The sequence below is a fragment of the Dama dama genome, chromosome 7, assembly GCF_033118175.1.
Source record: "Dama dama isolate Ldn47 chromosome 7, ASM3311817v1, whole genome shotgun sequence".
NCBI lineage: Eukaryota > Metazoa > Chordata > Mammalia > Artiodactyla > Cervidae > Dama > Dama dama.
The window spans coordinates 33990479-34014544 of NC_083687.1; the positions used below are offsets into that span (position 1 = coordinate 33990479).

At 38.2% G+C, this 24066-nt stretch overlaps 1 protein-coding gene across 4 annotated transcripts in view; it reads right to left on the reverse strand.

Annotated features, from left to right (window-relative positions):
- Positions 1-24066, reverse strand: part of CARMIL1 (capping protein regulator and myosin 1 linker 1) — a 303752-nt gene that overhangs the window by 128690 nt on the left and 150996 nt on the right. For all 4 annotated transcript variants that reach the window (XM_061147461.1, XM_061147460.1, XM_061147459.1 and 1 more), the window contains 6 exons: positions 23813-23910; positions 23401-23471; positions 23086-23159; positions 7598-7673; positions 1883-1971; positions 416-510 (listed from right to left, as the gene is read on the reverse strand). In XM_061147461.1, coding sequence (XP_061003444.1) covers positions 416-510; positions 1883-1971; positions 7598-7673; positions 23086-23159; positions 23401-23471; positions 23813-23910 — 503 coding nt within the window. The remainder of the gene's footprint in view (positions 1-415; positions 511-1882; positions 1972-7597; positions 7674-23085; positions 23160-23400; positions 23472-23812; positions 23911-24066) is intronic.

Genomic DNA, 24066 nt, shown 5'->3' on the forward strand with positions numbered 1-24066 from the left:
GATACCGAGAAGAGAACCCAGTGAACCTGTACCCAGACTGACCCAAAGACACTGTGTGATAATAAATCTAGGTAACCTTAAATTGCCATGTTTGTGGTCATTTGCTACCCAGCAAGAAATAGTCAATACAATCATTTAAAAATAATATCCTCCTTTCCACTTGGATCACTTCAAAAACTGTTCGTCAGCTGATAAAAATCATATTGGGTCGGCCAAAAACCTTGTTTGGGTTTTTCTGTAAGATCATACAGGAGCATGAGTATGTTCACCAGAGGCTGGAAAATATTTAAGCCAACAAGAGCATTTATAATATAATTACAACTAAGACTGACACTATTCTTCAGGCATGGCTAAATGAAAACTCCCTAATCCTCTTACAGTTCTGGCATCAACGGTCATGTAAATGCCACAGTACCTCGATCCTCCAGTGGGTTGCCAGCAAGGTTAATCGTGTGCAGCCCTGAAGTGGGATTATGCGCTAGAGCACTGGCCAGTTTTTGTGCAAAATCTCTGCAGGTAAACAGAACAGTAAGACACAATGTGTAAAATGACTCAATTAGAAAATTTAATGCCAAAACAGCTAGAGTGAAATTTTAAAACAGAGAGAAGCCTTTACAGTATTAACCTATATATCATATTTGTTAAGAACCAATCTATCTCTACAACATTAATCTATATATCTTATTTGTTAAGAATCAATCTATTTTCACAAGTACATATCCTCATTAGAGAATCCATAAAGTCATAGCTAGAATATGGTTCATCTTGATCAGTCCAAACCTCATTCCAAAGAAAAATGTATAATTGTTCCTTTAAAGACACACTGAAGGATACTATTAATAGTACTTTTGGCCCTTCTATGACTTAAAAAACAAATCCTGAGTTGAATTGCTTTTAATGAAAATTGCAATAGGCTATTCCTTATATCAGTTTTAATTTCATGCAATACTCATGAAGGCAGAACTGATTGCCCTAATTGTTGAATTTGAAGGCTATAGTTGCTAGCACTGTATTTTCAGTTCAGTTCAGTTGTTCAGTCGTGTCCAACTTTTTGCGACTCCATGGATTGCAGCATGTCAGGCTTCCCTGTGCATCACCAACTCCCAGAGCTTGCTCAAACTCATGTCCAACAAGTCGGTGATGCCATCCAACCACCTCATAGTCAAAAGCACTATTTTAGGTGTTTTTAACTTAAGTGTGTTAAGTGCTATGACTATGAAACTGCCAAGCCTCCTCACTTAGTAGTAGTGATGTCTTTACTCCGGCGGGTTCAAAGTCTCATGCCCCTAGTAAGGCTTGGGTATTGTTACTGAACCACATTAGATGAAGATTATTTAAGTGTGAATTTGAAAAGGGAGAGAAATGGCTGAAACAGGTCAAAGCCAAATAATAACATCCTATGAAATGTGCCATTACTATGACTACGATTTATGATTAATGGCACTAGTAAAAGCTAACGCATAGCATCTCTAATACAAAAGATTTTGAAACTTTTCTAAACACTTTCCATGTATTAATTCATTTATCTTTACAACCATAATTCTATAAAGCAAGCACTATTATCACCAACTTAAAAATGAAGAGACTGAGGTACAGAGAACTGAACCAACTTGCCCAAAGACCTGAGGCATCTGACCCAAGGGTCCATGCTCTTACACATTATCCTTATTTATCCTCAAAGATACCATGTGACATACCACAAAAGATGATAAAATCCTTGACCTTTGTAATAATGATGGGGATCACAGGGACTTTTTTCTAAGACAAGAAAACACTATACAGGTGATGGCATTGATTTTTTTCTCAAAACCATATATTAATTTTAGAAGAAAGGGCAAAATGTTTTAAAGCAACACATTCATATATTCAGGAAAATACTCACGTTCTAAGTCCAGCATTTTCCAACACCAATTCTTCCAGTCGATTGGACCTGCTCACCACCCTCAAGATCTGTTCACAGACATCAGTGGACTGTAACAGAAAATATTCTTTTGACCATTTCGTAAGTCAAAACACGACCTCACTTCACCATCATAAATCCTTGCAGCTACAAAGCTTTAAATAAATCATTCATTCAATCAACAACCCATGAGTTAACAACTACTCCTACACATCCTGCTGATGAAGATTCAGGGAACACAACGACAAGGACAAAGTCCCTGACTTCAAGAGTGATACCACCCAGAAGGCAATCAGGCAAGAAGGAAATACACAATTACAACAGGAAAATAGGCATTTCGGTAGTGGTACAGGCACACAGATTTCATGCAATCCTGGGAAAACCAAAAGAAATCCCCAAGAAAGTGATACCCAAAATAAAGAACCAAAGACTGAGCGGTAGTGAAAATGGTGATGAGGCTGATGATGAAACTCTCCTTCCTGAGTTCTTGTCATGTGCCAGGCCCTGAGCTAAGCCCTCTATGTGTGTTTCATTATAAAGCTGTTAATTAAGTATTATTATTCCCTTTTTATAGATAACATTTAAAGATATCATGTACTTTAAAGAGAGGCTGAATAACTACTTGATAAACGTTAGGTATTACAATGTTGCTACTAGTAATCTCTAAACTAAGGTAAGGAATAAGAAAGACTTTAATAATTAATCATCTCATGTTAATAAACCTCATGTTTTAAAAAATTATGTAGTCATAAACTCCCATCTTTCAAAATATTTTAAATGCTTAGGATATAATGTTAAATGAAAATGCATAATTAAAAGAAGTGTTTAATAAAGATTACAACAATTGAAATGGCTAATATATGCAACTGAAAAGTCTTGAGGGGACTATGAAAAATGAAGAGTTGTGCCCTGGTAGAACTGTGCATAATTTTTTCTTTTAAATTTTTACTTATTAATGCTTTATATTTATTTATATCTTGCCTTATTCCAAAACTAACTTAAGGTAGCTTCTGACCTTAAAATTATTCAGACATTGAAAAGTGATTTTTAAATGTCATCATAACTTAAGATCTCTTTAAATCTTTTATGTTATTAAAAAAGAGAGAAATCATTTTGTGTGGTATAACATACAGTAGAGCAGTTTCTTTTCTTAAAATACTACATTAAACATTATAGTTCTTTATCGGATCATAAATATCCAACTGAATTTACCATTATTGGAAAAGTATAAAATGTAGCACAAATTCTCCAGTCAAGTAGCCTTTAGAAAACTGACTTGGAAAACCACCAAGTGGCACAGCATTTAAAGCTTTTATAATTCTCATGTCCTGCTTGGTTCCTTTGGGTTTTTAATGTTGCCTTCATACTATTCCTGGGTTTCTAATGTGACCCACAGATGGACGAGAGGAGAGGAAAATTAATTCCAAGTGACCCAATGCCTGCAATTTATATTATGCTGATGGTGGTGATTTTCAAAGTGGTGGCCCCTTATTAGTACCATTCTTCACCTTACAATATACAACTAGAGGAACTGATCTTATTCTGTGTTATGATAAAAAGTGATTACTCAGACATGTTTTTGTGAAGATTATTCTAATTTCCAGAAATAATCTATAGTATCATCACCACCTTTCTAAGGCTACCTCAGCACATCCAGAAAAGTAATTTACCAAAGCTGAGTTGTGAAGCAAGGCTTTCATTTACTCATTGGAAATTATTACTGTAATTAAAATTTATTCAAGAAAATGTAGGAAAAGTGTATCCAACTTTTCTTTAACATGCCAGTAGGGGAGAGGTGTGACAAGTCGTTCATGATTGCATTAATTTTGCTACCTTTTATTAAATGCCAACTACATGAAAAGTGTTATTTGCTACACCAAAGAATATACATGGATGGATATCTTAAAGAGATACACACACAAACTTGGATACCAAGAAAATGTTACCATTAGTAGTCTTCCCCAAATGTCTTATTGCATGTTCAACACTTTGTTTACAGACTTAAGGAAAAGTTATTTTTTTTAACAAATTAATATTATAACTCTCTAAGAGCTTATATTTATTTTAAAATCAAATGTATAGCATGAAAACTAGAGAAATCACTATAAAATAACAAATGAACTAGTCCAAAATAAAACAAATATGGAAGTTTGAAACTGAGAGGAACCACATACCGTATCTGGTCCAAGCACATAATTTTTAAAAGTTTTTAAAAGACCCAATGATGCTCACTGACTTGCCTAACCTAATGATGCTCACTGACTTGCCTAAATGATAAAACAGAGAGTTGAGCAAAATCCCAATTCTACTGCTATTTTATGAGTCCAAAATCTTGGGCCTAATTTTGTATTTGGCAAAAAAACCCTCTATCCCTCTACTTAAATTTGGAATAGTGACTGCTAACAGACTTCATAACATCAGAATAAAGCATATAAGTCACATTTTTCCTATGGGACCATAAGCACAGGAGATTTCTGTTGTGTGAGAAGCAATTTTAACAACCCAGAGAATTCATATTACTTGAGAAGTCCCTTCTTTTTACACTTTGTGTTTTAAAAAACCTGAGGAAGGTGTAAAGCTTTCCTGTGCCTCAAATAAACCAAGTATTATAAAATGTGAGATTGCATATCCCAGTAGCCATCAAAGGCAAAGTATCATTTCTTTTTAACTTTGGGTAACAAACATGGAAAAACTGCTAATCTCTTTGAAAACTTGCAGAGAGATATCTCAAAGAGCATTTCTCATTTTTAAATACTAAACATTAAAAATATACACATTTTCATTTTTGTGTTTAAATCTGTTAGTAGAAAAGCAGAGAAATCCTGTCTCTCCTCCACTTCCCACCATCCCAGGCCATCCAAAAAGGCACACGAGCACTTGCATGCTTTGTCTGGCCAAGACCGAAATAATTACGTGCGTATTTTCTTTCCTAAATACCTGAGGCATTTAAAAAAGAGATGCTGCCTGGGAGGAGTAATGATGGAACAGCAGCTCCAGTGGCCTGATATTAGTGATTTGAGATAACTTCCAAAAGAGGGATGTCCAACTTCCTCAGAGCTCTCTTGTGCCCCATTTTGAAAATCACGGGCTTAGGTGAATGTCTGAATGAGCCAGGAAAACTGACTTGGTAGCAAAGCATTGTTCTCTCTGATCCCACACTCCCTGGGCTAATCTACTTCTCATTCCTCGAATGGCTCCCCTCGGACCCCTGCAATCTCCGTTGGCTCAGCCCTGCAAGCGGTCCCCATCCCTGCAAACAGCAAATGAAAGGCTTCTGTTCCCAGGTCTCCCATCACGGCTGTCTGCTCACTCACTCCCTGGGGGTCACCATCCATACTTCCATCATCACTGATCTCAGACACCCCCCTGTTTAGCTGATACAGTTTCCATAATTCATGCTCCTCCATTTGTTCACTTCTCAGCCTCTTTGCTAAGCTGACTGTGAGGATGACAATAAGAGCTGACAGTTGTGAAATGCCTGCAGTATGTCAGACATTGTGTTAGAACTTTCATATAAATTATTTGGGCTTCCCAGGTGGCACAGAGGTAAAGAATCTGCCTGCCAATGCAGAAGCAAGAAATACAGGTTCAATCCCAGGAAGCTTCCCTGGAGGAGGAAATGGCAACCCACTCTAGTACTCTTGCCTGGAAAATCCCAAGGACAGAGAAACCTGGCCAGCTACAGTCCATGGGGTCACAGAGTCAGACACAACTGAGTACCACCTATATATATATATAATTTATAATAATTTATATATAGTTATAAAGTTTATAATTTTATATATTTACATATATAATTTACTCATCTCAATAACCTGCAAATGAGTTACATTGCTGTGCCCATTCATTCATTCAACAAAAGTCATTTGACATGTGTTGATTAAACCAGCTTTTACTGAGCAGCTACTATGAGCCACGTACTTTGATAAGCACTGAATGGAGATAAATAAGACATGAGTTCCAATTAGCTCACAGTAACAGGGATATAGGAAATAGGGGCCCTGGAAGATCAAGTAATGTATCTAAGGTCACACAGCCCTGTAGTAAGAGTCTGAATCTGAAACCCAGATTTCTGTTTCTAAGCCCACATTCTTACTGTCAACCACACTGGCTCTTAATAATCCCCAAATGAGTCCCACCCAAGTTTATACCTATAACGCCTTAAGCCACTCACACCGCAGGCCAGCCTGCTGAGCCTGGCCACCAGCAAATCTCAACCTTTCACTTTCAACAGATCCAGTCCAAATCCTATCTCTTCACTTGGAAATTTTTTTAATTTTTTTCAAATTTTTTAATTGGAAGATAATTGCTTTACAATGTTGTATTGGTTTCTGCCATACAACAATGCAAATCAGTCATAACCATAAGCATCTCCCCTCTCTCCTGAGACTCCCACCCACCACCACCACTCCCCAGCCCACTCCCCTAGGTCATCACAGAGCCCCAGGCCGAGCTCCCTGTGTTATAAGGCAGCTTCACACTAGCTAGCTATTTTACACATGGTAATGTATATATGTCAATGCTACTTTCTCAAATCATCCCATCCTCTCTTTCCACACCCCCCCACTATATCTACAAAAGCTTTATGTCTCCATCTCCATTCCTTCAAAACTACAGTGAGCTATCACCTCACCCCAGTCACAATGACCATCATCAAAAAATCTACAACAATAAATGCTAGAGAGGACATGGAGAAAGGGGAACCCTCTTGCACTGTTGTTGGGAATCTAAATTGATACAGTCACTACGGAGAACAGTACAGAGATTCCTTTAAAAACTAGGAATAAAACTGCCATCTGACCCAGCAATCCCACTGCTAGGCATATGCCACTCTGAGAAAACCATAATTCAAAAAGTAACATGTACCCTAATGTTCATTGCAGCACTATTTACAACAGACAGAACATGGGAAGCAACCTAGATGTCCATCACTCAGAAAATCTTAAATTCCCAGTTTCTATGACCTCTGAAAGTTGGAGACTTGAATATAAGAGTCTCCATTAAAACATCTAAATTATCTCTCATGCTCAAATGAAGCAGCAGAAACCTAACTCACGTATAAGCTTCTGTCCAAATGGCTGCTTTGAAATTGCGGGGACCAAAAAAAAAAAAACAAAGGCAAATCAACAGAGCATCTCATTTCTACTAATAAAACAGACCAAAACTTTGGCTCCCCGTGTCTTATAAAAACTAACAGGTTTCACTTTGATTTCATTTTGCTTACATATAAATCTGCCCAAAACCTCATCTAAAAAATTAATGTTAACTGTCATAACTCCAGACCAACTCTACCTTGGTAATGTTTTCCTAAATTCTCAGGAAGGGAAGCTTTGTGGAGATGGAATGCAAGATAGGAACATAAAATCTGCTATTTGCAGCTGTGCAAATGTAACTTTAATAGTTTTTGCCAGTGGAATGAGGGTATACGGAAGGCTCCACTAAATGTGCCTTTCTGTGCATCATCTAAAATTGCCTGAAGCAGCTGAAAACATGAGGAAGTACTTTTCTGAAGCATCTCCCATTACAAACTTTGTAAAATGTTCTGCAGATCATTTATAAGAAAATATCTCCCTAAGAAATAACATGTATTCAGCTCACCAGTATGGTTGAAAAACAAATATGTATCTGTTTTTTGTTTTTTATAATTTTCAGGTTTTTGAAATTCAGCAAAGCTAAGCAGCATCTTCAATTACTTACCAGTTTTAGATCCTTGGAGGACAGCTTAGTGAACCACTGATTGTATTCCAGAGCAGCAATGATAGGTATTAAGTCCCTACAAGCAGAAATAACAAAATATATGAACATCTCTTACAATAGCCATATTGATGTCTGATTTTTAATCCATGACATCCAAGTTCACTTGTTAATTTCTATTATTTACAAACACAACATTCAGCTAAATCTATTTCGACCCCTAAACAACAACTACATACTTTAGGACAGATCTTCAGAATGATGTAAACAGAACTCCTTAAATTTGAAGGTAAATTACCTCTATGGACTCTGATTCCTATTTCCAAAGGAAAAGAGGTTGGTAGCAGTGTTTGCTTAGAGACCCTCCTTGCTCTAAGAGATATCTTATGTCTAATTCCATACTAACAACTCTTATTTCTTTACATTGCTCCTTCATAAATCCTTTAATCATCAAGTATATCATATGTTCTCTGGCTAGGGGAGTTTATATGGCAAGCAAGGACAATACCAGTCTTATTATGAGTCACATCAGATGGGATCCCCAATGCTTATTAGCAAGCATCCTACAACCATTTGGTATCTTTCTTACAGTTCTTAGTACTGATTATACACATGAGATAGCCCAAGTGTTTTTTTGTTGCTTCGTTTTTTGCTTTTTTGTCTTACGCTTCATGCAAGTTCTTTAGCTGTGAAGTGAAGCTATTCGCATCAGAGATCAGCCACCACACTATCATTCCTGCCTGACCTCTACACAACATGCCCCTCACTCATGCTCAAGCCAAAAAGCAGACAATTCACTACTCAAACATATCATGCAGTTTCACAATCAGAATTATCTTTTCCTGCTGTGTTCAGCTATGAAAATCCATGTATCCTTCAAGGCCTCTGTCATAACCCTCTCCTCTCTAAGTTCCCCAGGTCACCACAACCAGCACATTATTTACATCTCTATTTAGCATTTATTTTATTCTGCCTTATAGTATAGTTTGATGTTTAAACATCTACTTCTTATCACCCCAGGTTGTAAGTTCTTTGAAAGCCACATCCCTGTCTTCTTTAGATTTTTGGCTACAGGGAAGCCATATCAATTTTATCCTCAGGGCATGACAAGTGGTAAATGCACAATTTTTTACTGAAACAGAAATGAAAGGCAGAAGGTGGAAACAGAGCTGAAAAATCACTATTTTTTCAAGCTTCAAGGTACCAGGCCCCATGCTAGGCATTTTACATAGACCAACTCATTTAAACCTCAAAACAATCTTAGAAGGTATTATTGTTTGCATTTTACAGATGAAGAAACAGATGCTAAGAGACCTACAGTGAAACTGTAGGTCCCTTTGGACACCACTACAGTCAAAACCCACCTTCTGAAGTGTGTATAGTTTCATCAGATTTGCTTTAAAAGGTGAAATGAGCATCCACAGGTGGTAAAAAAAAAAAAAATGCCAAGGAATTATATGCCATCTTTTCCAGCAAAAAGCCTCTTTATTAAGCTTACTAAGTTTGACATTTAAAAAAAAAACAAGTTCCAGATTTAAAAAACAAGAACAACTACCCTTGCCATAGTTGTTTTAGGGTCTCCACCCTCTCATCTCTCTCCACCAACCAATTGCTCAGAACAAGTCTCGGCATTTCTCACTGATGTCTAATGACAGTTGCAGTTTCTCTCAGAGTGAATTCCACCCTTTAATACAGGGCCCTCAAAGCCCATGTTATCTGAGAGTCCTCTCCCTTACTTCATCATTCAGGAATGATGGCAAATCATTCTCACTGCCTCTCCTTTTGTGGATTTAATGTCAAGTAGAGATTAGCTTCAGAACCTTTTTATTGTGTGTTCTGTCACCTGATGAGATTTGAAGTACAGGGGCTTTTGTCATAATGAATTCATTTTCAGGAGTTGAAGGGCACGTCATTAACAGGATCAGGTTTCACGTTAATGCAGTGGGTAGGACAGCATCATCCTACATAGGACATGTAAAAACCTTGAAAATATTCTGGTACACTCAAAGTCAAATCCAATTCTTAATGATACCAGAAATGTTTGGAGTACAAGATTCAATTTTAAAAATACACAGCATTCCAGGTGCATATTTGTGTGATCAAAGTCAATGAGCATAATTGATAAAACTGATATATAAAATAATAGAAATAAATGCTCACAAATATAGACACTTTTTTTTCCCCAAAAAGAAAAATACAGCAAGATGTTATACATATCCCTTGCCTGGGTGGTAGCAATAAAGATGATATGAATTTTTTCAAACACAAATTTTGTACTATATTTTCAAATTTGTCTATAATGATCCATATTCATAACCTAAAAGAATTATAAAACTATGTCCTACAGATGGTATAAAACTTTGTTATAGCAAAAACTGTCCACAAAAATGATGGGGCTCATGCATGTTGGCATGGTCTGCCCACAATGTTTCTCTAAATTATGTTAATGCCTAGGCGTTTTAATGTCAAAAATAAATTAGAAAAAGACAAATATACATCATAATTCATTCAATAAACATTTATTTAGTACTACTAAGTCCTGGGTAGGGATATTAGGCTCTGAGGGTTAAGTGACAAGTACAGGCAACTCTTTGTCTTCCAATGGTGGAAAGACCTCAGCCATCTGCAGCACCACAGAAAAAGCGAGCATGTTCCAAGTACCCTAAAATCACTGGAAAACATGACTACTGTAGCCTAGAGCAAATGGGGAAGGGTCTGCAAGGCCTGAGAGATAGGGAGGGGCCAACCAGTCAGGGAAAGGGAAATAGAGTATCGTAAGTAATTAGGAAGAGGATGTGCAAAGGCAGGCTTCCCAGCAATAAAGAATCCACCTGCCAATGCAGGAGACACAGACTCGATCCCTGGGTCAGGAAGATCCCCGGAGAAGGAAATGGCAACCCACTCCAGTACTCTTGCCTGGAAAATCCCAGGAGGAGCCTGGGGGGCTACAGTCCATAGGGTCACAAGAGTCGGACAGGACCGAGTGTCTGAACAATAACAACAACAACGTGCAAAGGCATAGGAACCTGAAAATGCCCAGCAACTCCATTCAATTGTTCAGTGAGTGCCACCCACGGTGCGTGAATCACTGGACTGAGGCAACGATGCACACGGCAAGGTCCCTCCCCTTGTGATACTCACCACCTAGCACAACTTAGCAAAAACTAAACGCAACTATAATAGAGTGAAATAACCCCTCTGCTATAGGGTGAATATGCAGCGCTACGGTGCAAATAAGAGAAACAATTATGAAAAGTCTTCAGTCAGGAAAGATCCTTATAGGAAGTGAGTGAGACTTCTAGATGAGAAATACATTACCATCCCAGAAGAGATGGTCAACAGAGCAAGGTATGGCTTAATCAAAGAGTTTTTAGATCTGACACCAAAAGCATGATCCATAAAAGAAAAAAATAAATCAACTGGACTTTATCAAAATCAAAAACTTTTACTCTGTAATAGATGCTATTAAGAGAAAGGTAAGACAACCATATTCTGGGAGAAAATATTTGCAAATCTCATTTCTGACAAAGGACTTGATGCTCAAAATGTATAAAGAACTCTCAGAAGTCAGTAACGAGAAACAACTCAAGTGTTTTAAATGAGCAGAAAGATCAAAACAGATACTTCATCAAGCAAGATACACTGAGGGTAAATAAGCACATGAAAGATGCTCAAAATTATTAGCCATTAGGGAAATGCAATTTAAAGCCAAAATAAGATGCCACTGGAAACCTACTGAATTGCTTTTTTTTTAAAAAGTGACAATATTAAGTGCTAACTGGGGTGCAGAGCAAATGAAACCTCATACACTGCTGTTGGGGAAAAGCAAATGGCATGCTCAAGGTGGACAACAGGTTGACGTCTTATTATGAAGTTTTATGTACACTTTCACCATTGTTGTTTCGTCACTAAGTTGTGTCCAACTCTTTGCAACCCCATAGACTGTAGCCCAACAGGCTCCTGTATCCATGGGATTTCTCAGGCAAGAATACTGGAGTGGGCTGCCATTTCCTTCTCCAGGGGATCTTCCAGACCCAGGGATCAAACCCCCATCTCCCCATGGGCACACGGATTCTTTAGCACAGAACCACCTGTCCATGGGGTCACAAAGAGTCGAACATGACTTGGTGACTGAACGACAAAAATAAGACATACCATGATTCAGCAATCTCAATCCTGGGTATTCACCCAAGAGAAATACTTTTATTTAAATAAAAATGTATATATTATTGTTCATAACAGCTATATTCATAGTTGTCAAAAGCTGGAAACAACACAGATGGAGATGTCCACCAGTGTCGCCGCGTGACACCAGGTTAGACAATGTAATCCTGTGACGGCTGCCAGCCCACCCTCCCTGTGTCTGTCTCCCTCACTCTCTGATCATGTCCCACTTAAAACAGAAAATACACAAGATGTGATGTAACTACTTTCATTTCTGAGAGTTCATTTTCCAGGATGGCTTTCTTAGAGCACAGTTATAAGTGAGCACAGAAGCAAATCTTGGATAAAAACTCAATTTGCATTCACATGCTGTACTGGTATCACCTCACTGCAAGAACTCCCTGGATTTCCCTGACAGCATCTGTGTTGCTCAGAACCAATCCTTTCCTATGTTTTCATTAAGTAGTGCTTATTACTACATACTGATTATATTACATAATGTACTGATTATATTACATAACATAGAAAGTTTTCCACACACCTGGGCTGGTTTTCTTGACTGATTTTCTCAGGGGGGGATGCGGTTAACAGCTTTTTACCATCAGTTCGTGCCTTTTATTGTGTATCCCACTATGTTTTGCTTTGACCTTCTAAGAGATTCTTCATTACCATGTGGCTTTTGATCTGAAGTTAGCCTTGAAGAGTTACAGCAGTTGAGGGACGCCTCTGATGAGTCCTGGCAATAGTGTTTTCATGTATGATCTTATGTGACCCTTCTTAAAGTAGGAGCAAAAACATTTTAAGACTGCACACACTGAAAAGGAAGATCCAGTGTGACTATCCTTTGAGGTCATGGGGCTGAACTGTTTCTTAATACTCTGCTGAGTGGAGACAAGACAGTTCCTACACCCTAACTTTTTCCTGATGTAAATATACTACATACTGAGTTGGTGTGGTGGTGTTGTCAACCCAGCTACTAGCTGGGGTTGGTAATAAAAGTTGGGGTTCTTACTTCTCATCGCAGTTGACACCTCACATTATCCAAACATTCCCTTAAAACTCAAAAGAACCAAGTTTTTCACTTATATCTTTCTAGAAGAAAATACCAGCATACAACTAATAAAACAGAAGCAATACAGAAAAGACCATAATACAGTCTCTGAACATCAAAGATTTTCTGTAATAAAAGGTTTTGTAACTCTAAAACTTTTCCTTTCAGTTAAGAAAACTAGTCACTTAGTTAGAAACTTAAAAACAGGGCAAGTCTTTTAGGAAATAAAAATAGAAAGCATTCATTAAACATTTTTATGTACTAGCATGTACATACATTACTAATCCATGTAGCCTTCACAATAACCCCAGGAGGGAGGCGTTGTCAATAACACCATTTCACAGACGGAGACCCACTCTCCTTCTCCCACGGCACAGAGAGGTTAGAGAGCTGGTCACAAAGTTTAGTCCGGAAAGAGACAGGATTCAAGGCAGTGTAACCTATGACCTGATTATCTTAACCACTGTGTTATCATCTCACTAATAAGTCAGCTTCTTGTCATACTGTCAAGAGTCTTCAATCTACTCTGCAGGGGAATCCGGCGTGGTTATATCCAGGGGTTTCCAGATCAAAAATTCCAAACCCCTTTCATCACATTTGGACAACCACTTAGTTGTTTGAAAGCCGATCCTAAGACATATTCTGAGGCGATGTCTCAAAAAGACTGTGTCCTTACTCCTCTGGACATCAAAAACAAACTCACATTTGAGGGCTACTAAAAGAAGTCAAAATGCAAAAAGAAAAGAAGCTGGCAGAGTCTAAATCACTTGCTAAATTTCTCTGCGATTCTCGATAATCTATTGAATTAGAATTTCTAATCTTTCTGATCTATATGACTTAGTAAGAATTTAATTTTTCCAGTTATTATTTTGGGGCCAGATTTCCCTCCTTCGTCTTTCTTCCCCACTGCCTGCCTCTCCTCGTTGAAACTGTAAAAACACTATGACTTTTAAATAGTGTGAAAAGTCCAGGACAGCATCAACGAACATATTTGAAAGATATCCAGCAAGCCCCAAAATAGATGTGAGAAACGCACAAAGATAGAGAGTAAAAATCCAATGAATAAAATCATGATCATCTATAGTGTATCCATGCACCGCAGAATGGAAGAGCTCCCCCCAGGAAACTTTACAAATGTTTAAAAGCTTGCAGGAGGTACTTCATGCAAGAATGCAGAGTCTGGCCACTCTCCTGCTTGCTGCCTGCACACAGTGAAATATACTCTCTCCTGCTTGCTGCATGCACACAGTGAAATATACTCTCTTCCAGAAAGGCTGGTAAAACTCAGAACTACAGTCATATTTTCCTGATATATTCATTTGATAATCTTTCTGGGGATAATTTAAACTCTTCTCCTTTATATCTAGTTGGAAACTGGGAGTTAGAGAGTTTTAAAAAATTGTAGATGTCATGGAACACCAATCCTGCCTGATACTCTAATTTATATAGAAGTATGTCCTATGGATTATTAAATGATAAATTGGACCACTCACTGACTCTGTGAAGGACGTGCCAATGTGAGACAGTTTATAGATGAAGACAATGCCAGAGGCCTAAACGAGTAGCCTCTAAATTTTTTGACCATTCCCTCCTAACTGGAAAGTATCAGGTTGACCAAAATCTTTGTTTGGGTTTTTCTGTAAGAAAAACCGAAATTAACTTTTTGGCCAACTCAATATTTTGAGCACACATCTCCCCCAGATCTGTGTGTTTATCTGTTAATTACATACATGCACTCCTGTACTAATATATTAGTGTGTGTGCGCTCAGTCACTTTAGTCATGTCTGACTCTTTGTGACCCTATGAGCTGTAACCTGTCATAGTCTTCTATCCATGGGATTCTCCAGGCAAGAATACTGGAGTGGGTTGCCATTTCCTCCTCCACAGGATCTATCCATCCCAGAGATTGAACCCGCATCTCCTGTGTCTCCTGCATTGCAAGCAGGTTCTTTATCCACTAAGCCAATGAGGGGCTCAGTTAAAAAAAAAAAAAAATACATGCACACACACAAAACAGATAAGAACAAAATAAGCATAAAATATGTTCTACTACTTTCTCCACCCTCCTCTATCATCAACTGTGTTCACCACACAGTCCATCTGACCCAGGCTGGAGTCCACACTGTTTTACAGAATTATTTATAGAAATTTAAGAATGGAAACAGAAGCTAAGGCTCTTCACACCTGATTCCACACTCCAAGCAGAATTTCTTCCTTTTTCAAATGAGAGCAGGAATAAAGACAAGGAAGCTTAGATTAGGAAAGATTAAACCAGTGCCTCAGGACAACCTTGCCAAACATTAATCCAAACTCTTCCGTGAAAGTCTCAGGCGCGTGAATGTCACCTTGATGAGTATAAAATATGACAACACAAAAACATGAGTCTGAAAGGGATGAACTGCTGGCTGGGCTCTCATGAGCCAAGTTGAAGCTCAATGATGCATGTCGCTGAGTCTTTAGAGGATGGATAAGATTAGCTCCTCTGCAAAATCTTCAGGGAACAAGAAAAATCGATGTAGTTAAAGCTATATATTCTCTTCTCTTCAGCACCACTACCTCTACCCTCATCATTCCCTGCCGCTCCAAATTACAGTGTAATTACATTTTTAACATGTCAGCTCACAGACCGTTGAGAGCACCCATGAGAAATGTATAACAAAGCCTTCTTCAATCTATGCGTCTTTTTGGCCCACTGATAACCTAAACTAGAACAAATTTTAAGAATGTGCTTAAATAAAATTTTGGAAGCTACAAATAATAACTGAATGGACATTTTCCAAGCACTTTCTAATTCCTATTCTTCTCCAGAGACTGACTGGCTGGATCCGGCATGATCGCTGTCATCCTCACACTTGAATGCTTATTCAGCAACAATAGGGTCTCTGGTCCTACATTGTTTTTTTGTTTGTTTTTTTTTAGATAAATCCAAATTTTAATGGTATTAGACTCAAATAGCTGATGAATTCATCTTAAAATAGGAATAGGTTTATCAACAAAGGAGTTAATATACTGAAAGTCTGTTGGCTTAGTGTCCTTTTCTCCCGGGCAATGCTTGGATGGAAATTGCCAAAAGTAACTTCATGACTTTTTCCTGTAAAGGCTTCCATGACTAACCATCACTCAGTCGTGTCTGAGTCTTTGTGACCCCATAGACTATAAAGTCCATAGGATTCTCCAGGCCAGAATACTGGAGTTGGTAGCCATTCCCTTCTCCAGGGGATCTTCCCAACCCAGAGATCAAACCCAGGTATCCCACACTGCAGGCGAATTCTTTACCAGCTGAGCCACAAGGGAAGCCCAAGAATACTGGAATGGGTAGCCCGTCCGTTCTCCAGCAGATCTTCCTGGCCCAGGAATCAAACTGGGGTCTCCTGCATTGCAGGCAGATTCTTTACCAACTGAGCTATCAGTGAATCCCCATGACTGGCCAGCTTACATCAAACTGAGACTTTCTTTCATTAGATATCTTAATGCTCTAGATCAAATTCTACCCATGATACGGCCAGTAAAGTCTTGTTTCTTTTGTGATTTTTAATTTTTTTAATTTCATATATTATAACACACAGGAATACTTTTAAAATGGGAAATTCCTTCAAGCCCTTTCAAAATTTCACTGTCCTTCCCAGAAATGCACACATATACATATACACATGTGCGTATTTAGATGTATAAGAAATTCTACGTTGGTTTCTTCCCTTAAAATTAAGTTCACATTGAGTTCTGATAGTTCCTTAGTTAGAATCAATTAATTCATTAATCAATTATAGCATTCCAGTTGCTTATAAATCTACCTGAAGCTCCTGGGCAGACCCTAAGGGGTCTGGTAAGGTAGGAGAATACACAGGAGCAGAGAGGTTGGTCTACAGTGAAAAGAATGGACAGTATGCTGACTCGTAGGAAGCCTCAATATGATACATATGCTTCTTCTTGGTTCATGAGGCTCTATAAGTCACATGATATAACATGTATCAGAACACTGGGCATATGTCTGAAGAAGCGAAGCTCCTAGGTGAGGACATCAATAAGGTCTCTCTGATGAGAATAATGACAAGGGCACCACCCCATCCCTAGACCCACACCTTCTTCCAAATCCATCTCCTACGAGTGGTGATGGGGTCACATAGGGATTACTGTTTCCTCCATCCTGTGTTCCAGATGATAAAGCTGCCAATACCATGTCTGGTTTCCCTGTCACCAGATCTGCAGCATTAACATCAGTACCACACACAACAACCAGACCTCCCACTCTGGATCCAAGTTGATCTTAGAAAAAGGAAGCTACAAATTCCTGGGTGCAAGAAGACAATGACCTGGGTGGGTGAACTGAAAGAAACACACAGAATTGTATAGGAATCTAGACAGGATTCAGCCCTAAACTGCAGTAAGTAACATAGAGCAAAACTGGCTGAAGAATGCCATGACAGTAATAATGATCAACTTGAGTATGGCAAAGAAGGTATTTGAGTAATCTGACGGACTTTTAAAAAATTAATCCCTTCAGCCTCCCAGGATCCGATCTACTCCCCAAAAGCAGTTCAGTTTCCCTTGAAAACCCTCCTTGAACCACTGGTTTGATTTCAGAGCATCAAGTCATACGGTGTGAACAAGACAGACAAAGCCCAGCCTCCATGAAACTTCAAGCATCATGGGAGCACTAATGATTTCAAGGACTCTTAAGAATGGATGTTTCTACCTCTGATAACCAAATGCAATGCGGAGAAAGAATGGGATGAGAAAAAAAAACTGAGTGATGGACAATCAGGAGAACATTCAGACTGACTATATGACAGGTGTACGGCTTTCCAGAAGGAAGTCAGCTTCTGGAATGATCAGGTTCAGGGGCAGCTATGTATAAAAGCATACAGAATCTCATTTAAATAAATGTAAATTGTAAACAAAACTGCTTATTTGTATCTGAATTATGATCAAATAGAGATACATGGGAGCTGATTGCCACAGTGGAAAATTCATTGATTCATTTGGTAACTACTGCCCCTATTTTCTAACAAACTCCAGAACACACAACCCATGTAATCTTTCTTCTTGCACCTCTAACTCCTCCATTCTCTTCTCCCTAACTGATACCCAAATGAGAAAAGTACCAACATGGCTTGTTGTAAAACCTCTCAAATGACCCATATCACATTCAAATTCTGCCATTATGAATTCTTCCAAACTACTGTGCCATTTAAGTACAGACTATTCCTTCATGAGTAAGTATGCTCATTCTAATACAGAGAAATGTTCATCCGAAACAATCTGTTGCAACTTGGTTAGAAAAATACTGTTAATACAAGCCATCTAACAGGACTGGGAGTAGCCTCTTGTACAGAGGCTGGCTCTAATTTTAACAGTAAGAACTATGGGGGAAAATCAAATCCTCAAGAAGAGGGCATAAATTTTAGTGATCAGAGTGATTAAGACAGAACTCTGAAAAAAGTCAAGTACTTAGGCATTAGCCAGAGAGATGATGTCTTGAGCAGTGGTCTCCATTTTTATTAAACAAGTTCACTGTGGTTAAAAAAGCTTTGAGAACTCTAAATTTTTAAGATTTTTAAAAATTTTTAAGATTTTAAGAACTCTAAATATATTTATTATATACTACATATACAGTTGTGATTGTATATGTTATAAAACTAAGAGAAGAAACTTTAGAAGGAGTCAACAATAATGTTTTTTGCAGCTCATCTTGCATTTCCTTTGGTTATATACATCCCACATCAGAAGACTGGATCTACAGCAGGAATCAGAAAGCTACAGTCCACAACATGTATTTTTGCAAAGTTTTATTGAAACACAATCACACTCACTCAGTTACAGTGTCTAGAACTGTTTCAAGCTATATCAGCTGTGATGCATAACGGCAATAGTGAATGTTTGCCTCAAAAAGCCTAAAACATTTACTATCTGGCCTTCTATAGAAAACGTTTCCAACTTCTAATTAAGAGTCTCGGGAACAAACAAAAGTCCTTCAAGCCCTTAAGCAAGTAAGAAAAGTAGAGGATGACTTGTGCTCGGTCATGTCTGATTTCTTTGCAGCCCTATGGACTATAGCCCACCAGGCTCCTCTGTCCAAGGAATTTTCCAGGCAAGAATACAGGAGTGGTTTGTCATTTCCTTCTGCAGGGGATCTTCCCAACCCAGGGATGGAACCCACATCTCTTATGCCTCCTGCACTGGCTGCAAGATTCTTTACCACTCTACCACCTGGGAAGTTCTATAGATTCACCCCATTAATGCAATATTTAGTGGTGAGATAACAATTCTCCAGCTAAGGAATTAGGAAAAATCTACTCAGAAAAATTCTAAGTTTTGACCAAGAGTCTTGATTTGGATAGTACTCTACATATTTCAAGTAACTGTATTTGGTAGCTTCTCCACATACAGTTTCTGGAGAAAGAAATGGCAACCTACTCCAGTATTCTTGCCTGGAAAATTCCATGGACAGAGGAGCCTGGCAGGCTACAGTCCTTGGGGTCACAGAGAGTCGGACATGACCAAGCACACACTACACAGCAGTTAGATGTAGTTTAATCACCAAATGAAGCCCAGGGGATTAACTGGAAAGTTTAGCACTGATGCTATGCATAATCTATTAACAGTGTAAAAATCACAAATGATATAATAAACGAAATCTGAAGAAACACCTCAGGCTGCCCTACATGTTTTTATTCCTACAAACCGGATGTTCTCCAAATATGGTCCACAGACTCCGGGAACCTCATGACTCACTCAGAGGTTCACAAGTTCAAAGAAATCTTCATACTAATACTAAAACAAATGTGTCCACTCCCACATGTTGATATTGCATGGATGGTGCAAAAGCAACGGTGGCGAAAGCTGCTGGTGCCTTAGCACAAACCAAGGCAGAAGCATCAAGCTGTACTAGTTGTCACTATATCCATCACTACCACACAAATGAAGGTTAATATCATTTAAGAATGATCTTGATGAGGGACTTCCCTAGCGGTCCAATGGCTAAGACTCCACACTCCCAACGTAGGGGCCCAGGTTGGATCCCTGGTCAGGGAACTAGATCCCACATGCCACAACTAAGACCTGGTGCACCCAAATAAATAAATATTTATAAAACTGTCCTTGATGAAGAAGTAAAAAGTACTCTTTTTATTAAATCTCAGCCCCTGACTACATGCCTTTTATTTTTTTTTTTTAATTTTTAAAGAATAACTTTATTTTTATCACTTTTGCTTATATGATTAGTGTATTTGATTTCTCTGTATCTGATAGTTTTCATTTATAATTTAATTGCCCATAAGGACATATGAATAAATAATATTGTTTTTAATTGCTGAAGGTCAGTTTTAGGAAGCAGCACAGTTTCTAAGTCAACTGTATCCACTACTGAACCAATGGCAGAAGACCTAGAAGAACCGTCCTTTAAACAGGAAAGATTGTCTAGTTTTACAGGTAATGAGAATCCAATGTTTTATTTAAGTAACAGTTCATTATTTCTTTTTTTTTTCATTTTATTTATTTTTTTTTTCAATTATTTTTATTAGTTGGAGGCTAATCACTTCGCAACATTGCAGTGGGTTTTGTCATACATTGACATGAATCAGCCATGGAGTTACATGTTACATGCCTTTTAAATACTCTGTGCAACAAAACAGAAGTTGACACAACCTGTTTCCTCTATATACCAAAGTAATAACTGTCTCAATGTAAAGTATTTTCTTTACACTCAATGTTAGTGTTACTAGCAAAACTAGCTCTCTCTTTTCATGGAACACCATGGAAAAAAATGACAAAGTATGGTTATTCAGACTTAGGAGTTAGTGGATATTTTCTCTAACACGTAAGAAGTTAGCCAGTCACTGCAAGGAAATCACCTGATAGCACTTTTTTCCAACAGTAAAATTATATCTTTAAAGCAAAAATTTGAATTGTGGGAAACTTTTATCTGCCACTATGAGCATGACAAGGTTTGCCATTCTTAAAGATTTTTTTATTAAGATCAGAGGTGATAGTTTTAAAATGCCTCTGTATCTCCCCACTATCGTACAACAGTGAAATATCTGATTGCAATGCATAACTCAGTAAACCAATTAGTTTCTAAAAGAGTGAAGTTCACTGATAATGGTTTCAGATTCCAACACTTGCTGAGTTGTGGTAAAGTATCAAAAGAGAACATCAAGTAATCATGTGAAACAGTGATTAAAAATACTCCATCCTTACTGCACATCTGCATATGGTTGATTTTCTTCCTAATTCTTCAGTCAAAACAAATTTTCCTAATAGACTGAATGCAGCAGCAGATATGAGAATCCAGCTGCCTTCTATTAAATGAGAAATCAAAATCATCTGCCAAAAGATAAACTAATGCCACCTTTCTTGAGGACTGATTTCTGTTATGGAATATAGTTATTTTTTATAAAAAATGGTATCTATGTTAGCAGAAAAGTTACTTTTAAAACTTTTTTTTTAATAAAATAGGTTTAACATAAACTTATTGTATGCTAACATGTTATTTTTAAAAGGCTTAACCTTTTTATTTTAGTTTCAATTTCCAATATGACAAGTACCAAAAGATAAAACTCACATAAACAAAAGTGCAACTACTCTTTTAAGAATATAAAGAGATCCTGGGACCAAAAACATGGAGATGGGATACTGTAGGCCTACCTATTTTAATCTTAGTCTATATGCTCTATTCCATTCTTATTGAAAGAATACAAAGTCAAATATCTTCCCTTTTTGTTTCTCAGTTCACGTTTTCATAAGCTACACAGAAAACACCTTGCCTAAATGGGGAGTATGACATTCCCGCAAACATAGGAAGAGGGAGAATGGCTCTAAGCAGGAGAAAACTGCCTATTCCACAAAAATACAGTCATATCCAAGCTTGAGAACTGGGGGCTTCAGGCATTTCAGCCATATCTACAGACACAGCTGAGCTTGCTTCACTGTCCTCCAGCGGCCAGGATGTGCAGAGACAGGTCACATCCACCCAGTATAGTTCTTTACTCAATTCAGTTGGCTACAACGCTTCAGGGACCCTGCTACAATTCTGGATTTCCTGACAGGTAAGTGGCAAAATAATTTGCATTGGTATTTTGGGGGTTAGATGCTAGCAGTAAAAAGAGGAAATCATCCTCTTTACAATTCCAATTGTTCAAATGGCATAAAACAGGGATCCCCAACTCCTGGGCCATGGAGTGGTCTGTGGCCTGTTAGGAACTGGGCCATATAGCAGGAGGGTAAACTGCTGTCTTCCACAAAACTGGTCCCTAGTGCCAAAAAGGTGGGGGACCACTGACACAAAAAATACAGATGGAGTCTCAGATTTCTCTCTCCATTCCAAACAGAGAGGAACGATTTCTTTAGCTGGGATTCCTTGCAATGGGGCTATCATATCTGCCCATGGCAACCCACTCCAGTATTCTTGCCTAGAGAATCTCATGGACAGAGGAGCCTGGTGGGCTACAGTCCATGGATTATAAAGAGTTGGACACAACTGAGCGACTAACACACACAAAAAAATAGGTAGCACCATCTCTAGGGTTGAGAAGATTGAGATAAGTTGGTATAAATGACCAGATATGGTCTGGGGAGGGGAGGGGAAGGTTTACAATTCTCAGATTCTCAGCTTTGTCAGGGAGCAAAATCATTTTGCAGAGTCTGCCCTTGCAGAGAGAAGGGGGAACTACTCTGGGGTTCTCTGAGGTCTGATCGCACAAACCACAGTCCTAAATATATTAAAGTTAATGTCCTAAAACCTAAAGTCTCTCAAATAACTTGTAACACATTTCATGGTTTTATTACCAGGTATTAGTTGATATCTACCTTATGATTAAGGTAGATACTGGAAAATTGATTTCCACCAATATATACATATAAACCCTAGCCATCCTGGTTACACAAAGAAATTGTAAACTAAAAGTCATTTGTTAGGATTTCAGCACAAAGTTCCCTCATAGAAAAATGTTATAAATGGTTATTAGGCAAAATAGTATGAGAATTTATATACAGGGTAGATTAAATAGACTTGTGGGCTGGCATGAGAACCCAAGAATTAAATTGTTTCCACAGTTTATAAGTTGAGGTACACTCATACACCCCCATTCCAAACTCTTTATAGTGATGAACACATCGGAAACAGGAAAAAACAAAATTCAGAGATTCTTAGGTTCTCCTGATTCCCCTCAGGAAAGGAGTCTCTGGAGATAATGAACACAGTTAAGTACTGACAGACAAGGTCAGCTCTGAAAGCACAATCAGGAGTGAAAAAAGGGAAAGAAAAAATAAGTAGCTTACCTGTGGTCAAGATGACTGAAGTCTTGTAAATTCAATTCCCTGGTGTCTTGTGTCAGATAAATTGTATCCACATCCTATTTGAAACAACTTAGTTATGTAAATAGTCCCCGCAAATGATCAGAGATGCAAGAGAGATACAAAGAGAATCAGACAATGCCATAGGCAGATTTTTATATAATCTGAAGAAGGAAGATTTTTAAGCAAGCAATGAATGGGGGTCAGGGGGCAGGGGAGGAGAAATAAGCCAAATATTGGAATACTCTCCAGGTGTGTGTGAGACAGTGTGCATGCATGCATGCATACAGATACACTTACCCATTGTACTTCTTCCCTGTATGAAAATCCAAGCCAGTCACAAACACAGGCATACATCTGAGAAAATCCACCTGAATCAGACAATACAAATGTGACAGGTTTTCGACCAAATGATTTTTAAGGTAAAATTTAAAAGCTTAAATATGGCCGACGTTAACAATGCTGATTATTCTTTCCGTTTGGGGAAAACAGCAAAGATTCTACCCCGTGTTTTATAGTAAGTACATAGCAGGATGCAATACAGCTTAAATATAGGACGTTTGTCCACCAATCTAAAGTCTGTGCAGTGCTAATTACACCTTAAAAGTAATTGTACCTTTACAGTAGCACACTAGGAATAGACAGACTTAGCTTCCTGGCAAAAGGGCATCCATCCAACCATTTATTTTTTGGTTTTAAAAGGCACGCTCACCACAGGGGCCCTGCTCGGCCACAGTCTGGCTGTCCCACAGAGCTTGGAGGCTGGCCAGTCGCTCAGATGGCTCCATGAAGACTTTTTTCATGATTCTTCTGTAAGGGCAACAATGGTAACACCACCACATTTCAAAAATCAAGTTTTCCGAACTGCACTCAGAAGTTTATATTGTGATACACCTTTTTTTCATTTTTAAACAAAGAATGGGTATCATTTTCATTTTGGTAAATATAATTCCATCTTTTTTTTGA